Source organism: Cucurbita pepo, chromosome LG16, assembly GCF_002806865.2.
Source record: "Cucurbita pepo subsp. pepo cultivar mu-cu-16 chromosome LG16, ASM280686v2, whole genome shotgun sequence".
In the NCBI taxonomy this organism is placed as follows: domain Eukaryota; kingdom Viridiplantae; phylum Streptophyta; class Magnoliopsida; order Cucurbitales; family Cucurbitaceae; genus Cucurbita; species Cucurbita pepo.
The window spans coordinates 5922273-5937937 of NC_036653.1; the positions used below are offsets into that span (position 1 = coordinate 5922273).

The 15665-nt window shown below is 33.7% G+C and overlaps 1 protein-coding gene, 1 non-coding gene and 1 pseudogene across 2 annotated transcripts; 2 read left to right on the forward strand and 1 right to left on the reverse strand.

The window, feature by feature from the left end:
- The first annotated feature begins 396 nt into the window (after positions 1-396).
- LOC111777607 (histone deacetylase HDT1-like) lies at positions 397-3677 on the forward strand. Its single transcript, XM_023657279.1, has 10 exons — positions 397-520; positions 942-1012; positions 1124-1344; positions 1648-1661; positions 1765-1818; positions 1910-2085; positions 2651-2728; positions 2849-2942; positions 3144-3264; positions 3347-3677. Exons 1-10 carry the CDS (start codon positions 508-510, stop codon positions 3405-3407), a joined length of 903 nt encoding a protein of 300 aa, XP_023513047.1. The 5' UTR covers positions 397-507; the 3' UTR covers positions 3408-3677.
- Positions 3678-4283: 606 nt separating this feature from the next.
- Positions 4284-4366, forward strand: TRNAL-UAA. The gene has a single exon. It is a non-coding gene; the product is annotated as a tRNA-Leu (tRNA).
- A 1317-nt stretch (positions 4367-5683) lies between these two features.
- LOC111777608 lies at positions 5684-10582 on the reverse strand (annotated as a pseudogene).
- Positions 10583-15665: the final 5083 nt, after the last annotated feature.

Sequence of the window (15665 nt, forward strand, 5' to 3'; positions counted from 1 at the left end):
CATACATGTTTGGACGAAAAAAAATATTAAGATTATGCTCGAATGATCGATGCAATTCATGAAGAACATATTCAATATTGATACGATATTTGTTTCGTGTAGCGGTTTTAACTTAAAATGTTTGGATGATCAAATCTCCATAAATCTCCATAATTCTTCATATTTGCACTAAAAAAATTAAGGAAAGGCAAATCCAAGAGCCTGTTTTTAATGTAATATTTGTGAAAATACGGCAGAAAATTCGTATATGGGCCTAAGGAATTGGGCTTTAGGTCTGAGCTGAGCCCAAACCATGAACGCCTGGGCCTCCAAGTCCAGCCCAGGCCCACACTGACATCCGCTCGATTATTTGAAACCCTAGGCCTCCTAAAACCTGGCGGCAATTCCCTTATAAAATGCTTTAGACATTTGCCACCACCAATCCGATCGTTCCTCCTCAAGCTGTGTCACCCTTCATTTGCTCTTCAGGGCTTTTCTTAAACCCTAGCGTCTTCTACCTACTCGTCAATGGAGTTTTGGGGTAAGCTATTCTGGTTTTTCGTTTCTTTTAGCTAAATCATGTTAGTTTTTTCATTAGAAACACTCGCTGTTATTCAGGTCTTCTCCATGCTCCACTTTTGATCCTGTCGACGTCTGTTTTGTTTTCGGATTGCATCGTATATTGCTCGTTTTAACTTTTTTGTAATCCCAATTTGTTTATCCCGTTTTCGTTGCATTGTATGTGTGAGTTGTAACCTTTTGTTGTATGCCATGCTTTGCGTTCCCCCTACTAAGCTTCTTCTCCTCCTCTTATTCCTTTTTCATATTTCTTTTTTTGGGGGCGGTGGTGGCTGTCTGTAAAGAATCTGTCTCCTAATCTTTAGATTGCCTATAGCCGTAACGAGTTATTTAATCTGTGAGTCTATGAATTGAGAACATTCGTCATGTTTTTGGGATTGTAGGTGTTGAAGTCAAGTCTGGTAAGCCACTTGTTGTGAAGCCTGGAATTCAAAAATATCTGCATCTGTCACAGGTGGGTGTCGTTTTTGTTATTTTATTTTAAATTTCCTGTTGAGCCTCTGAGTTTCCTGTTTTAGTTACAACTCTACCCATGTTGATAATTTTATGAAACGCTTCTATGCAGGCGACTCTAGGCGAAATAAAGAAAGACAAAGCGAATGAAAATGTGACTATTTTCTTGAAGATTGGTGACCAGAAGCTTGTTCTGGGAATTCTCTCCGCAGAGAAGTTTCCCCAGCTATCATTTGATCTCGTGTTTGAGAAGGAATTTGAGCTCTCCCACAACGGGAAGAGTGGAAGTGTTTACTGTGCTGGATACCAGGCTTTCGCGGAGGATCAAGAACAATATCCTTTCTTTTGAATTTGACAATCTTTATTTCCCCTTAAGATAACGATAGAAAGCCTTTGCGTTGTTTGATGTTTGATAGGAACAATGCTTTTTTAGTTTGTATTTTATTTTTTAAATTGAAAATTGTACTTTTTAGCCCCTCATGGCTGACCCAAAATTTTGAAGTTTTTCTAATGGTTTTCTTATTTTTAGTTGAATGCTATTTTACATGGTGGCACTTGCTTTTAGTACGACTCTATTTTCTGTAGTTTGCAATTTATTTTTATTTTCCTTGACCAGCTCCTTTTTCTTGTTGCCACGGATGGTTACTTTGGTAAGTTGTTTTACTTTCATAGGTTCCTGTACGCATTTATCTTTTGAATTCTTATATTAGTTTGAGATGTCAATTAACTTAAGTGTGTGTTATTTCATATCAGATTCTGATTCTGGCTCGGAGGATGAAGAACTTGCATTGCCCCCTGCTCAAAATGGTAAATGCATACTATTATGATAATATTTTTACTGCTTTGGCTGTAGGAAATATACTCTACTTACATTTATCTCGTCATGATTTACTTTCAGGAAAACCTAGTCAGAAGGAGGAGAAGTCTATTTCAGATAAAAGTAATGGTGCAAAGGCCGCTTCTTTGAAGAAGCCAAATGTGAAGCCTCTTGAACCAAGCAAGGATGAGGATGACGAGTCTGATGACGATGATGAATCTGACGAGGATGAAGATTCTGATGATGAATCTGATGAGGTAGTATAAAAAGAGATTATTTTGTCTTTTAATATGTTTTTTGAGAATTCTTCCATGCATCGAACCAATGTAACTGATTCCGTGGTGGAAATTTGAATCAATTTAATTTTTATGGGAGTGATAATCCTTGGTTATGGTTAGTTCTGTAGCTGGTCCTGTTTGAACACCACAGTTAACTTTGCCGGTTGTCTTTTTTTTTTTTTTTTTAAATTTTTTTTTAAATTTTTTTTAAACAAAGTAATCAGGGGCGATAAGATTCTATACATATTTTTTGCCCTTGTGTCCTGTTCTGTAAATGGGCTTCTCATCCACATTATGTATTTGAATTGCAATTTGATGGCCATTTGTAATGGTATTCCTATCACCAAGACAATATGTATGAAGTATATATTGTTTTCTATGAATCACGTGGCAACCAATCTTGATTACGTTAGTTTTGTCTAAAGAATCATGTGAAGCACTCGTAATCTGGATTTTTAGTGAAGATAGTTAGTGGTGTAACAATCCGGGTTTGGAATGTTTTTTGAGATTTAGCGCTGACATTTACATTTGTGATGAATGGCAGGAAATGCTTAATGCTGACGGTGGTGATTCTGATGATGAAGATGATGACTCTGACAGTGATGAGGAGACACCGAAAAAGGTTTTTTTAGTCATAGTTTCTATTGTCATCTTTTTGTTACTGTTTTATGTGACAGCTTTAACATTTTTATCTTCAGTCGATTATCGATATCATTATTTTGATGACCTCTTGTCCTTTTAGATTGAACCAACCAAGAAGAGGTCGAATGAGTCTGCCACCAAGTCAACACCCCTCCCTGCAAAGAAGGCGAAGTTAGCTTCGCCTGGAAAGACTGGTAACTCTTTTGACCATTTATTTATTTTGCATAGTAACAGTTAGGCATAAGCAATGTTATATTTGCAGATAGTTATTATCCTTACTCTTTTATTTATGAAGTGATCAGGTTCAGAAGTGGATATTTGCTTCAAAATTTGATGTGCACCCTATTATATGTCCATTCAAATGGTGCTGAATTTGTTTGTTGGTTGTTTGCCAGATTCAAAGAAGGGGGGCCATACTGCTACTCCACACCCAGCCAAGAAAACTGGTAAAACTCCTGCTGCCAAGTTAGAAAGCCCGAAATCCGGTGGTCAGTTCTCTTGCAAGTCCTGCGACAGGTATTGTTTAGTCATTATATATCACCTTCCTGAAAATGGAAGGTTTCGCACGTTGTTGACCATATGTTCTCCGTTGTATCAGGGCATTCGGTTCTGATGGTGCACTTCAGTCTCACAGTAAAGCTAAGCACGGGGGTAAGTAAAAACGAAGAGTGCCATAGTTTCTTTACAGCTTAAATAGGTTGGTTTCTAGATAGGTTGCAGGCTTGGCTGAAATTTTGTGTGAGGGTTGGGATTTTAGAACGAGAAATGTATTTTTTTTCAACTTGAGGAAGAAGATGAATTTAGTTTGATAAATGTATGAATGATGTTTTCTGGTCTAATTGCTGTGTAACTCATTCGCGTGCATTTTACTTTGGTGGAACTCTGTATCAGTCCTTTCAAGCAATGAAAGTTGAAATGTGTTCAATATATTATGGATTAATGCCTCTAGTATGGGAAGATTGTCGATGGCCATCCTTAATGAAATATTTTCTTAAATCTTTCATAACACTAATTCAAAGTCATTGAAATATGTTAGCTGGCCTTAATAACACTAATTCTTTCTTTTTTATTTACGGCTCCTAAAATATTAAATTAATTAGAAACGGAAAGTTTCACCTTCCATTTGAGTTTTTAAAAACACCTCTAAATACTTTTAAAAAATCCTCATAATACTTCATTTAAAAAACACTTTCTTAATACTCTTAATCGAGTAATTGGAAATTGTTTAAGTAGGTTGCCCTTCTTTGACCCTTACTGCCCAACCGGATAGCGGATGGTAGATAGCTAATGTGTTCCACACCCCAAACATACCATTGGGAAGGGATTCATTAATTAAATCTGTTCGGTTTAGAAAATCATTTTGGGTATTAGAATTTTTTTAAAAAAAAGTTAAGACGCATTATTGAAAAATTTCAAAAACCAAACCAGACCCACATTTTTTTGATTGAATGGTGCATCGAGTAATATTAAGGGTTTACTAAATATGGTTGTGATGTGTTGTTAATTATAAAAATTTAGTTCATTGTCAACAAACAGCTGGTTTGCCCGAGTGGTTAAGGGGGAAGACTTAAGATCTTCTGTACATAAGTACGCGTGGGTTCGAACCCCACAGCCAGCAATCTTTTTTTTTTCTATTTTTTTTTATCTCATTTATCTTCGTTTTAAAAGCTACATTTATATTAAAAAACAGTTGTTCTTATCTATGAAAATTCAATGAGATAAAAATATGCAGGTTAATTTTTTTTTTTTAATTTTAAAAAATTAAAATTAAAGACCAAATTTAGGAGGTTAATAGATACTTGTGAGTATTCATAGATTAAATGGACAAAAAGAAAAATGAAAATGTTGGAGACTAAGATTAATATTAAAATCCCAATAAAAGGATTAATGATGAATAAGATTAGAGTTACATTATTACATATCTTTTGATTTAAGTTATTTTGAGTGCAAATCTATACTCTTCCAATTATGACCCAAAAAAAAAAAAAATAAAAAAAAAAAAATAAAAGACCACATATCCAATTATGGCCTTACTTTGAGCTTAAATTCAGCAAAGCCCATTCATTCTCTTTTAAGTTTAATAAATTATATATAAACAATATTTATGTGTATCTTGAATTCCACCAATTTATTATTATTTTTTTACACCACAATTGTGATTTTAAAATAAAAATCAAAATGTGAAAAGACAATTCTCTCCTAACTTATTTATTATTATGTTGGCATTCATTATTTTGAGCATATTGTCAGACCCACTTGCCCTCCATCTCCCTCTCTTCAATAACATTCACACACAAATACTAAAATAACCTTAGGGTTTAGGGTTACAAAATTAAATTATTAAGTCAACTATAATCTTCTTTTAATCTTCAACTCTCCATTTTTGTCATTATTATTCAATTGACCACCTTACCTTAGGTCAGCTATAAATACATTTAATTAAGAGAACATCAGATATTAAAATTTTCAATTTCAAATCTCAAAATTTAAATTAATTGAGGAATCATGAAGAAGCTAATCCAAAATGCTCGAGTATGAATGAAGTGTTATTATTAGCTAACTGCGTTAGTTTTGGTATTCATAATTGGTGTGACCAATAAGTTTATCCAAACTAACTAACCTATAAACAATTGGCATTTAATTTATCAACAACCAACATACTTCTACTTCAAGTCAACATTTTCCAATCTTATTAAATACCCATTCACCTAATTTTCAACACCTTTTACGAAGATTTGACCCATATAAGCATCTTTACAAGGACATGAAACTTCTCTCCGGTAAACGTACTTTAAAAATCGTGAAACTGACAATGATACGTAACGAGTCAAAACAGACAATATCTACTAGCGGTGGGCTTGAGCCATTACAAATGGTATCAAGGCTAGACACTGCGTGGTGTGCCGCTAAGGACGTTCAGCTCCGAAAGAAAGGCTTGAGAAATGGTAAACCATTGTTATTACAAGTCCATCCTTTAATCCATGTCCATTATTCCCTCACAAAACTCTTAAGGAAAAAGGTAACAAATGGGCCAACTCCATTCAATGACAAAAAGTATTTCACAATCTCAAAAAAAAAAAAAAAAAAAAAAAAAAAAAAAAAAAAAAAACAATCTAAATGATGAAAATACCCATAACAATTCCCCTTTTTCCTCTTCAAATCCTAACCTCTCTGTTCTTGTTCATCATGTTCATCATGTTCATCTTGTTCTTCCAAGAAGCTGAACTGAACTATTGCCTGAAACCCCCCTTTGTTGTTCTAAGTTAGGCAGGCTACTCCTTCTGTAGAACATTATCAGCTTTACTAAATATATCATATATATATATAAATAATCTTTTTCAAAGGAAGTGATCTTCGCTTCTCAAGAGCTTGGGATGATGGTGCCAACATAGCCAATTCCAGTGATCAGAAAGCTGAATGTTTGAAGGAATAGATACACAAAGTAGCAGTTCTTCCCATGAACAAAGTCATAGCAACCACACAAGAACAGGAACGCTGCAAATCCCAGCTCCAATGTGTTGATTCTGTCCTCATTTCAAACAAAAATAACAACACAACACTCAGTTTTCACAATTGCCAAACATAATTCAGTTCTGTTCAAGAGGATGTTTTTTTTTTTTTTTTTTTTTTNTTAGGCACTTTGGCATTTGCCTTCAGCTTGGCAGCATCAGCAGCTGCCTTGTTCTTCAGAGCATCTCCAAGTTTTTCAGTCACAACCCATTCGTTGGCTCGACCCGCTTCGAACAGACCGATCAGAGTCGCTTTCGTGCGGTGCAATGACATCACGTTTTCGAAAAGAATCCAGTAGAACAGAAGGTGAATTGACCTGCATTTTTTTTTTCCATAGCACAAGAAGAGAAAGATGAATTTTGGTGTTTTGTTGTAAAAGAACACACAAAAATTGGCTGTCAAAAAAACACAAAATCAAACCTTGGAGTTCCCACTGAGTTCAAAATGGTAATGATTGAAGGAATGTAAACAGCTCCCCAGATTGGTACATACACTTCAGGTACCAAAATGGTAAGGGGAAGAACAACACAGTAAAAGAAGAAAGTAACCATATGGGCAATGATCTTCCGAACGAAGAAGAAACTGTAAATCACATAAACTTTCTTCCAGAATTTAACTTTCTGCAACAACAACAACAACAAAAGTTCATGGAGAGCTTATCAGCTTTGATTATGGATTCAACAAGAAACTATTTGGGTTATTTATGTTAGCAGAGATTAAGGTAAGACCTTGTTTCTGACAATTTCCATGACCATTTTGCGGAAAAGATTGGCAGGGCCACAAGACCATCGGTGCTGCTGGAAACGGAAGGCTTTGAAAGTACTAGGAAGCTCACTTTTTACCTGTAATCAAGAAACATGACAAGAACTTCATTGTTTGGTCGGAAAATCCAACAACGACAAGAAACAGCACAAGAAAAGTTGGTTTTTTTTTCAAATGGGTAATTTTTTTTTCACCTGCAGGTCACCTAAGTAGACAAATTTCCAGCCTCTAAGACTAGCTCGAACCGCAAGGTCCATGTCTTCCACTGTGGTCCTGTCCTTCCACCCACCTGCCTCATTAATTGCCGCAATTCTCCATACACCAGCAGTTCCTGTAACATGTCACACGTTAGAAATCACGATTCTCACAATGGTGCGATATTATCCATTTTGAGCATAAGCTCTGATAGCATTAGCCCAAAAGACCTCATAGAGATAGTATTCCTCACTTATAAACCCAACAATCCTCGACGTCACATATTCATATACTACACACTATCCCACCCTCATTCGAATTTTTAGTCAAATTTTAAAAACAAAACGGTTATCAAATAAGGTATAGACACAAATTCATACGATGAACGATGATCTTTGTATAAAATGGTCGTGACCCATTACTAAAATATGCTTGTTCGTGAGTATAAATGACCATGATCATGTGTTTATGAGGGATAAAGTAGAATACCATTGAAGCCAAAGAAGGCATGGGTACCAGACCCAACTTCTTGCTCCACTGTGAAATGGTAATCCAAAGACATCTCTTGCATTCTGGTCAACAAGCACTCATCTGCATTCACTATTGCCAAAAAAAAAAAAAAAANATTTTCGTGTAATAAAAAAATTGAAATAATTAATTATGAATTGAAAAACACTTTTCCAACTAAAATCAACAAGTAACTATGAAGAATAATCATTGTTATAAATGTAATAATAATAATAATAATAATAATAATAATATTCTGACTCATCCACAAAAAGAAGCAGGCCACGTGGACATGTACAGGTAATCAAGTGTGACCCACATGGAGGAAGTTTCATGTGGGGAATGAGTTGGCAACTTTTGATTAGTTAATTGGGCAAATTTGATTCACGGTATTCCCGTTATACCCCTAACGTGATCACAGCAAAGAATGTGCCACGTCATCCAGAGCAAGACAAACTTCGGTAGTGTCGGTAGCAATTACGAGGCCTACCAATAAGGCGTTTATTGTACGTAACACTTTAAATAAATACCCAAATTAAATTAAATTTAACAAAAAAGAAAAAAGAAAAGGAATTTCGTGGAAAAGCCACGTGGACAGTAGTGGCAGCTTTTTTCCAAATGACAAAACTACCCCGAACTCTACGGAGAAAAAGTTTTCAGAATAGGAAATTACAATTCTACCCCGCTCAACACTGCAAGTTCTGGTATGCTTAAGGGACAGGATGTTGACAATTGGCAAAAAGGCCATAACGTTTTACATAATTTATTAATCGACCTAAAAAAAAAAAAAAACAGCTTTAAATTTTATTAATAAAATTAAATTTTGAGAAAGCTATTTAAGTTCCATTGATCGAGGGTCATTAATGCGACAATTAAAATTAAATTAGTCTAAAGTCTTACCTACTAAACCATATTACATTATACTATATTCTAAATCTTATGAAATTTAAATTTATTGAAAAATACAAAAATTAATTAATTCTATATATATATAAAATGGGACTAAGATTATATGAAATAAATCATACATTTTAGCAAATGCTAGGTATTATTTTTCTTATAATATTTAATTTAATTTAATTTTTTGTTCGGAGAGTGGGGACCCCAGCTCGTGATGAGCTTTCTGTAGAACATGTGTCCCGATCATGGTGGCAGAGAGGGTTTCTAAAATGTGGGGACCACCCCGTGATTGATGGTTCTTTTTTGTGTGTGTGTGTGTTAATGTGGGCCCCACATACCCCTCCTGCATCCAATCTCCCCCCGCCGACGATAAGGGGGTTGATTAGACAAAAAAAAAAAAAAAAAAAAAAAAAAAAAAAAANTCTATCTTTTTTAAAAGACTGCTATTATTCGACCACCGACACTCTAGGAAATTGCATCACAGATAATTAAACGAACCCATAAATGGAATTAATCAACGCTTATGTTGAATTTCCTCAAATAAACAATGCAGCTAAATCAATCACAAGAACATGAACCAAAACGGAATCGAATTGACTGTAAAATGGAAAAGAACAGGTAAAGCAGCTTACCGAATCTCCAGCGAGCTTGAACCAGAGCAATATCTGGGTTATGGACTAAGAACGGAATGGCCCGCCGGAGATAATCTGGCTCCGGCCTGAAATCGGCGTCGAAAATGGCGACATATTCACAGTGTTTAACGTAACTCCGTTTAAGCCCTTCTTTCAGAGCTCCAGCTTTGTACCCTCCTCTGGTTTCTCTGATTTGGTATGTTATGTTGATCCCTTTGCTTGCCCATCTTAGGCATTCTTGTTCCACCATTTGCTGCAAAAATGTGTGTAAATCCACATTGGAGTTCGATTGATTGAAGATTCGATAAGAATCGTGTTGGGAAATCTGGTTTTTGTGATTTGGGGATTGAAAACGATGAGAGTCAGGAGATTAGAAGAGTTTTTGAGTACCTTAATGACAGGGTCGGTTGAATCGTCAAGAACTTGGATGACGAGGCGGTCGGCCGGCCATGAAAGTCCACAAGCAGCTCCAATGGAGATCTTGTAAACCTGCAACAAACAAAACAGCCGCAGATTTGAGAACTCTGTTATTTGATGAACAAATGTAGCAGAAAACAGGGGAGGAAAAATTGAGGAGAACCCACCTCTCTTTCGTTAAACATAGGGATTTGAATAAGAACATGAGGGAAATTGGAGCTTCCCAATTCCAAATCATCCTGAATGGGTTCATAATTGTAACGTTTCTCAGGTTTCTTCCAAAAGAGCTTAACCAGAATAATGACAATTCCCATATAAAGCCTTTCAAAGAAAAGCATGAGAGACATTGCCAATGAGATATAAACCATTAATCTAAGCACAGGAACTATCAATGGCGCTTTGATGAGGTCCCATATGAGCCAAATTTGGTCAGTGAAATCGCCTCTTCCACCTTGAAACGACTCCGGTAAGAGAATCTGTGAAGCTTCTGCCATGGCCTCTGTCTGAAACAGAGCGGCGAATGAAGAAGAAGAAGAAGAAACCGACGGATGGATGGGTTTTAAAGGATTTTGAAAGAAAGAAACAAGTAAATGGGAATGGGAGTGGCTTAAATGGAAGGGAAATAACAAAAATCCTTGGAAATATGGAAAACAGAGCAGAAAAGGGAAGTTACAACTCAGATCTCCCTCTTCTTTGTAGTAGAAAATTGATGTGATCTCTGTTCTTTGTCTCTCTCTTAACAACCTGGCCAACCCCCCAATGGCCAACCCCCCAATGGCCTCTGCGTCTGCCGCTGCCTCTGCTACCAAAAGTAATATTTTAGGGGGAAATTGAAGAAGGGGATAAACAGTAGCAAGGCCAGTGGAGCAGAGGAAGAGAGAGAGAGAGAGAGCGCGTGTGTGTGAGTAACAAGACGGGGGGAAATGGGTGTATATACAGCAAAGAGGAGATCATAATTGCCTCTTTAATTTTGCTATTAATTTACTTGCTTTTAGTTTTGTTTTAGTTTTAACTATAATTTTGTTTTTTTTTTTTAATTTATCATTGAGCCGTTCATATGATCTGATTGTTGGATGATGAAAGTCCAGCGAATGATCATGGGTTATATAAGTGAGGAATACTAACTCCATTGGTGTGAGGCTTTTTGGGGAAACCCAAAACTTATACTCAGAGTGGACAATATCATACATTGTGGAAAGTTGTGTTAGTCTAACATGGTATCAGAGCCATGCCCTAAATTTAGTGGTACTAATAGATTGGTAAATTTGACGAGTATTTGGTTAACTCTACCGTTACATTTTAGTTATTAATGTAACTGTATTATAAATATATATATATATATATTAATAATTAAAAAAATAATAATCCAACTAAACAAAAAAAATAGAAAAAGTCGAATTAAGTTGGGTTGTGAAAGTTGTTCACGTCACTGATCCAACCAATCAGGTTAATCCAAAAGATTTATTCAACTCCACCCAATTTATCTTTATATATCTCGATAATTAACTGTTTGGGTTAATTAAATTTGAGATATATTTTTTTTATAAAAAGAAAATCTTCCAAAATAAGAAAAATAAAAATGTGATTTGGGAATATATAATATTAAATTGTGGTTGTTGTTCGAAGCAATTATTAATACCACTATTTATAACCTTGCTTATTTTAGAGTAAATTATATATATATATATATATATATTACTTTTTAAAATTTTTTATAAAGTTCATGAGAATTTTAACAATTTACCTCCCAAGCTAATAGAACATTTTTTTAATCCAAATATATTATTAAAAATTTGAAAATAAAATACAAAAGTTCGAGGTATTTATATATATATAATTTAGCAATATTTGATTATTTGGAAGGTTTTTTAATGGGAGTAAATTATATTAAATTCGGATTGATTTTGTTTTTAATGTTAATATGATTTATCCAAAAATGTGAAACGGAAAGATGAGGAGGCGCGGTGGGTACCGTAGCTTTAGTTCACCTTCCCAATAAAGAAATAAAAATTCATAAAATATTAATATTATGCAGTGGGACCCACCTTTTCTCTTTTTATTTTCTTTTTTATTTTTTACTCATTTTCTGACCATAAATATATATATATATTACATGTGCACTAGAATATAGTTTAATTAATTTAGATAACTCAAAATTTCACCTATAAAAAGATTATATTATAAAAAAAATTAAATTAAACTAACTATATAACAAATTATTAATTGTGCTAAAATATAGAAATTTCACATGCCATAAGTTTAATGTATACTTTAAAAAACATTATAGAATTATATATTTTGTTTTATCAAATATAACATTTTAATGATATTTCATACCATATTTGAATTATACTATTTTCGTAAATACATCTAAAATATATTATTTTCTCACATTCAATTAAATGAGGGATATATAAATTAATCCAGACCACATCAATAGTGATCCTGAAGATAAATTACTAAAAAGCCTTAAAAGAAATGAAAGTTACCATCTATATCTATACCAACAAAGTACATTTTCATAGAAACTTTTAGTATTAAAAAAATAATAATCATCATGAAATATTTGAAAGTAATAAAAATTCGGTGCATTTTCCTTTTTTTTTATATTGTTTAGATATTCATTACTTATTGAAATTAGAAAAAAAAAAAAAAAAATCATGATTTGTGGCTTTTAAACACATTTGGTGTATATATATATATATATTATAAAGTCAAATATGGAAATGACAAAAATCTCTAAAGAATCCAGCCTATTCATAGTCCAAAATAATTTATTTTAATTTCCACCAAACTTTTAACATTATTATTATTATTATTATTATTATTATTATGTAATTTAAAAAAAAAAATAATATTTACATTTAATTTGAACCCATATAGATGTACAAATCAACATAAAATTAAAATAATGGGTGAATATTTAAAATTAAAGTGACCAATTAGCCAAAGTTTGTTTGAAAATGAAGCTGGCAGAAGTTGAAAAAAGGGTGATATAAAAGGGAGTGATGTATGATGTTGATGGTCAAAGGAAGTGGCGTTAGCCTGAGTGTGGAGAATGAGGCATATGTTAAGGCAGGATTTTTGGGGTATTGTCTTTGAAAATTGTAGCATTGAGCCTTGTGTTATGCTCCTAATTTACACGCCACTCCCCCACTTTGCTTCATTTTTTGTCTCTCCTTCGAACTATTTACAAGCACGTTAGTGTTCTTTTAGTACCTCGGTATTTTTGTAAGTCTATCATTAGTAGATATTGTTTGCTGCCCAAGCCTACTGTTTTAGATACTGTCCACTTTGATCCGTTATATATTGTTATCTGTCTCATGATTTTAAAACGTGCCTACCAAGGAGATGTTTTGTAATAACCTAACCCCACCAGTAGCAAATATGGTCTTTTTTTAGCTTTCTTTCTTATTCAAGCTTCCCCTCAAGGTTTTTAACACGCATAGTACCCCTCTCCAATCAATATGAGATCTCATAACTCACTCCCTTCGGGGTGAGATTTCCACACTCTTACAAAAAAATGATTTGTTCCCCTTTCGAATTGATATGTGATCTCACAATCCACCTCCCTTTGGAGCCCAACATTCTCGTTGGCACTCTCTGGCTTTTGGGCCCGGTATCCTCGCTGACACTCGTTACTCTCTCCAATCGATGTGAGATATTAAATTTCCACACCCAAACATGTTTTGTTTCTCTCTCCAACCAACATGAGATCACACTTTATATATTATAATTTATTTTAAGCGATATAAATGGTTAAAATTTAGAATTTATAGACGTAATTAAAAGTATTTAAAATATTTGAATTGAGGACAAAATTGTAAAGTATTTAAAAGTATTTATTGAAATTAAAATGAAATTAAGAAAAATAGAAAATATGAGTAATGATAAAATGATGTAATTAATAATAATAAAAAAATGATGAAGGAAAAAAAAGAGGGTTTTAGGTTGTGTTTGGGGCTTGGGAAATGTCGGTTAGTGGCAAAGCTGAGCTGTCGCGACAGTTTTAGGGATAACCGACACACAAACAGACCCCTTTTCATTAAGCTGGCGAACTCGCTATCACTATTCATGATAGGTATAGCTTTTTCAATTCCCCAAACAGCCCCCCTCTCTTTCTCATCACTATGAATACTTAATTTTATTTTTAAAAGCTTATATACATATCCTCACCACCTAACCATTAACCAACCCCTATTTTCTTTTTAACGTGGGACCCAATTTAATTTTAATTTATAATTTTTTTTTTTGGTTAGATCTTAAATATGGTCTTAATTAAAATTGTAATCGATTTATTTCTAATATATTTTAATTTTAAACGTTTAAAATGTTCGGGTGGTCTAGTTTCCCCTATTTAATTAATTTGATAATATTTAAATTATACAAGATCCTCGATGTACTCACTGTAAGGTATATGGTGAACGTGGCTCCTTTAATTAATACAAATTTCTTTTTGTACTTAAACCAGGAAACCACTCGATGTCGATCAGCAAACTTCTCTTGAACTTATTACAACTCTACCTCAAAAGCCTTGACAACGACATAACCTATAGTCTACATAGGTTTTGATATCAATCATAACTCTAACAAAAAATCCCACGTTCAAATTGCTCCAACAACCACTGAACTCTTTACTCTATGGCTCGAGACATTGACAATCAGTTGAACTATGTATTTCTGCTTATCTAATTTAAACGTGTGAGATCACACATCAATTGGGGAGGGAAACGAAAAATAATTTATAAGGTTGACGTGGCAAAAAGAGGGTAGATTCTAACCCACTCAATAAATGTACAGGTGGCAATTATTTAATAATTATCAGTGGGGGAAAAAAAATAAAAAAATAAAATATTTATTTTAGCATCCGACATATTCTTCAGGTTTCTTGTACTCCAAACTACTGATACGTTTTTCAAGGGTTTTGTTGTGATTATGAAATTAATTACAAATCATTTACTTTACATCACATGTTAATCACATTTTATTTTATTATAAGCTAAATATAATTAGGTTTCTTATAAAATGTCATCATTCTTATTCAACATTTAATCAAAGTTAAAATTTTCACGGAGTCGGGCGTAGCGCATTCCTTTTTGGGTCCTACAGGTAAGATATTACAAACGCATCATTAAATACTCCGTCAACTGTGGAATCATATCGGGTTTGCTTTAGGCTTCCCCGGAATGCCTCGTATGAATGGAGATAGTATTCCCGATATTCACACCATTTAAATAGGATACAAGTAACAAACTAGAATAAAATAAAATATACTAAAATATTAACGAAATATCTAAGATATATTCCATAACTCATTGTTATAATATATTATCTAAATATTATATCTTAATACAAGAATTTGATTAGTATTTCTTAGCGGATCGTAGAAGATGTTCTAAATGTTGTACGTCTATAAATAACAGCTTAAACTCGTGTATTTTCTTGTAATCTTAACATATATTGTAATAATCTAAGTCCACTGCAAGGGGATAGATATTGTTCTTAAATTTAAGATTTCTCTTATGGACTTTCCTTTTAAAGGTTTAAAACGAGAGAGGTTTCCACATCCACATTTTTACAAGAAATGATTCGTTTCTATCTCCAATCCAACCGATGCAAGATCTCACCTACTTCGAAAGTAAAAACTTTTTAACATGTTTCTTTTAACTCGTCTATATTTACTTGATTCAAGGCGGGTGGATACAATAAATGGGAATGGGAATCAGAATCAGAATATTCCAAAATCATATTCTGCTGTTCTTGTTCCTCTAGTCTCGGCGCAATTTGTTGATACCCAAAGTTAGGGCACAAAGAAGATACAAAGTTTCCACAATACAATGCGTCAATCAAATCCTTTGCAGATTTCCTTCCCATGTCGTTTTGTTCATCGCCTCAAATTCTGCAATTCTTCACCGCTTTTAAAGCCTTCGTGAATGGGATTTTTTTTTTTTTTTTTTTTTTTTTTTTTTTTTTTTTTTTTTTTTTTTTTTTTTT

Bases quoted from the DNA above. Each gene is read 5' to 3' on its own strand.
- LOC111777607 (XM_023657279.1), top strand. The intron at 1,013-1,123 runs GTGGGTGTCGTT...GCTTCTATGCAG, and splicing joins AATATCTGCATCTGTCACAG to GCGACTCTAGGCGAAATAAA. The intron at 3,265-3,346 runs GTATTGTTTAGT...CCGTTGTATCAG, and splicing joins TCTTGCAAGTCCTGCGACAG to GGCATTCGGTTCTGATGGTG.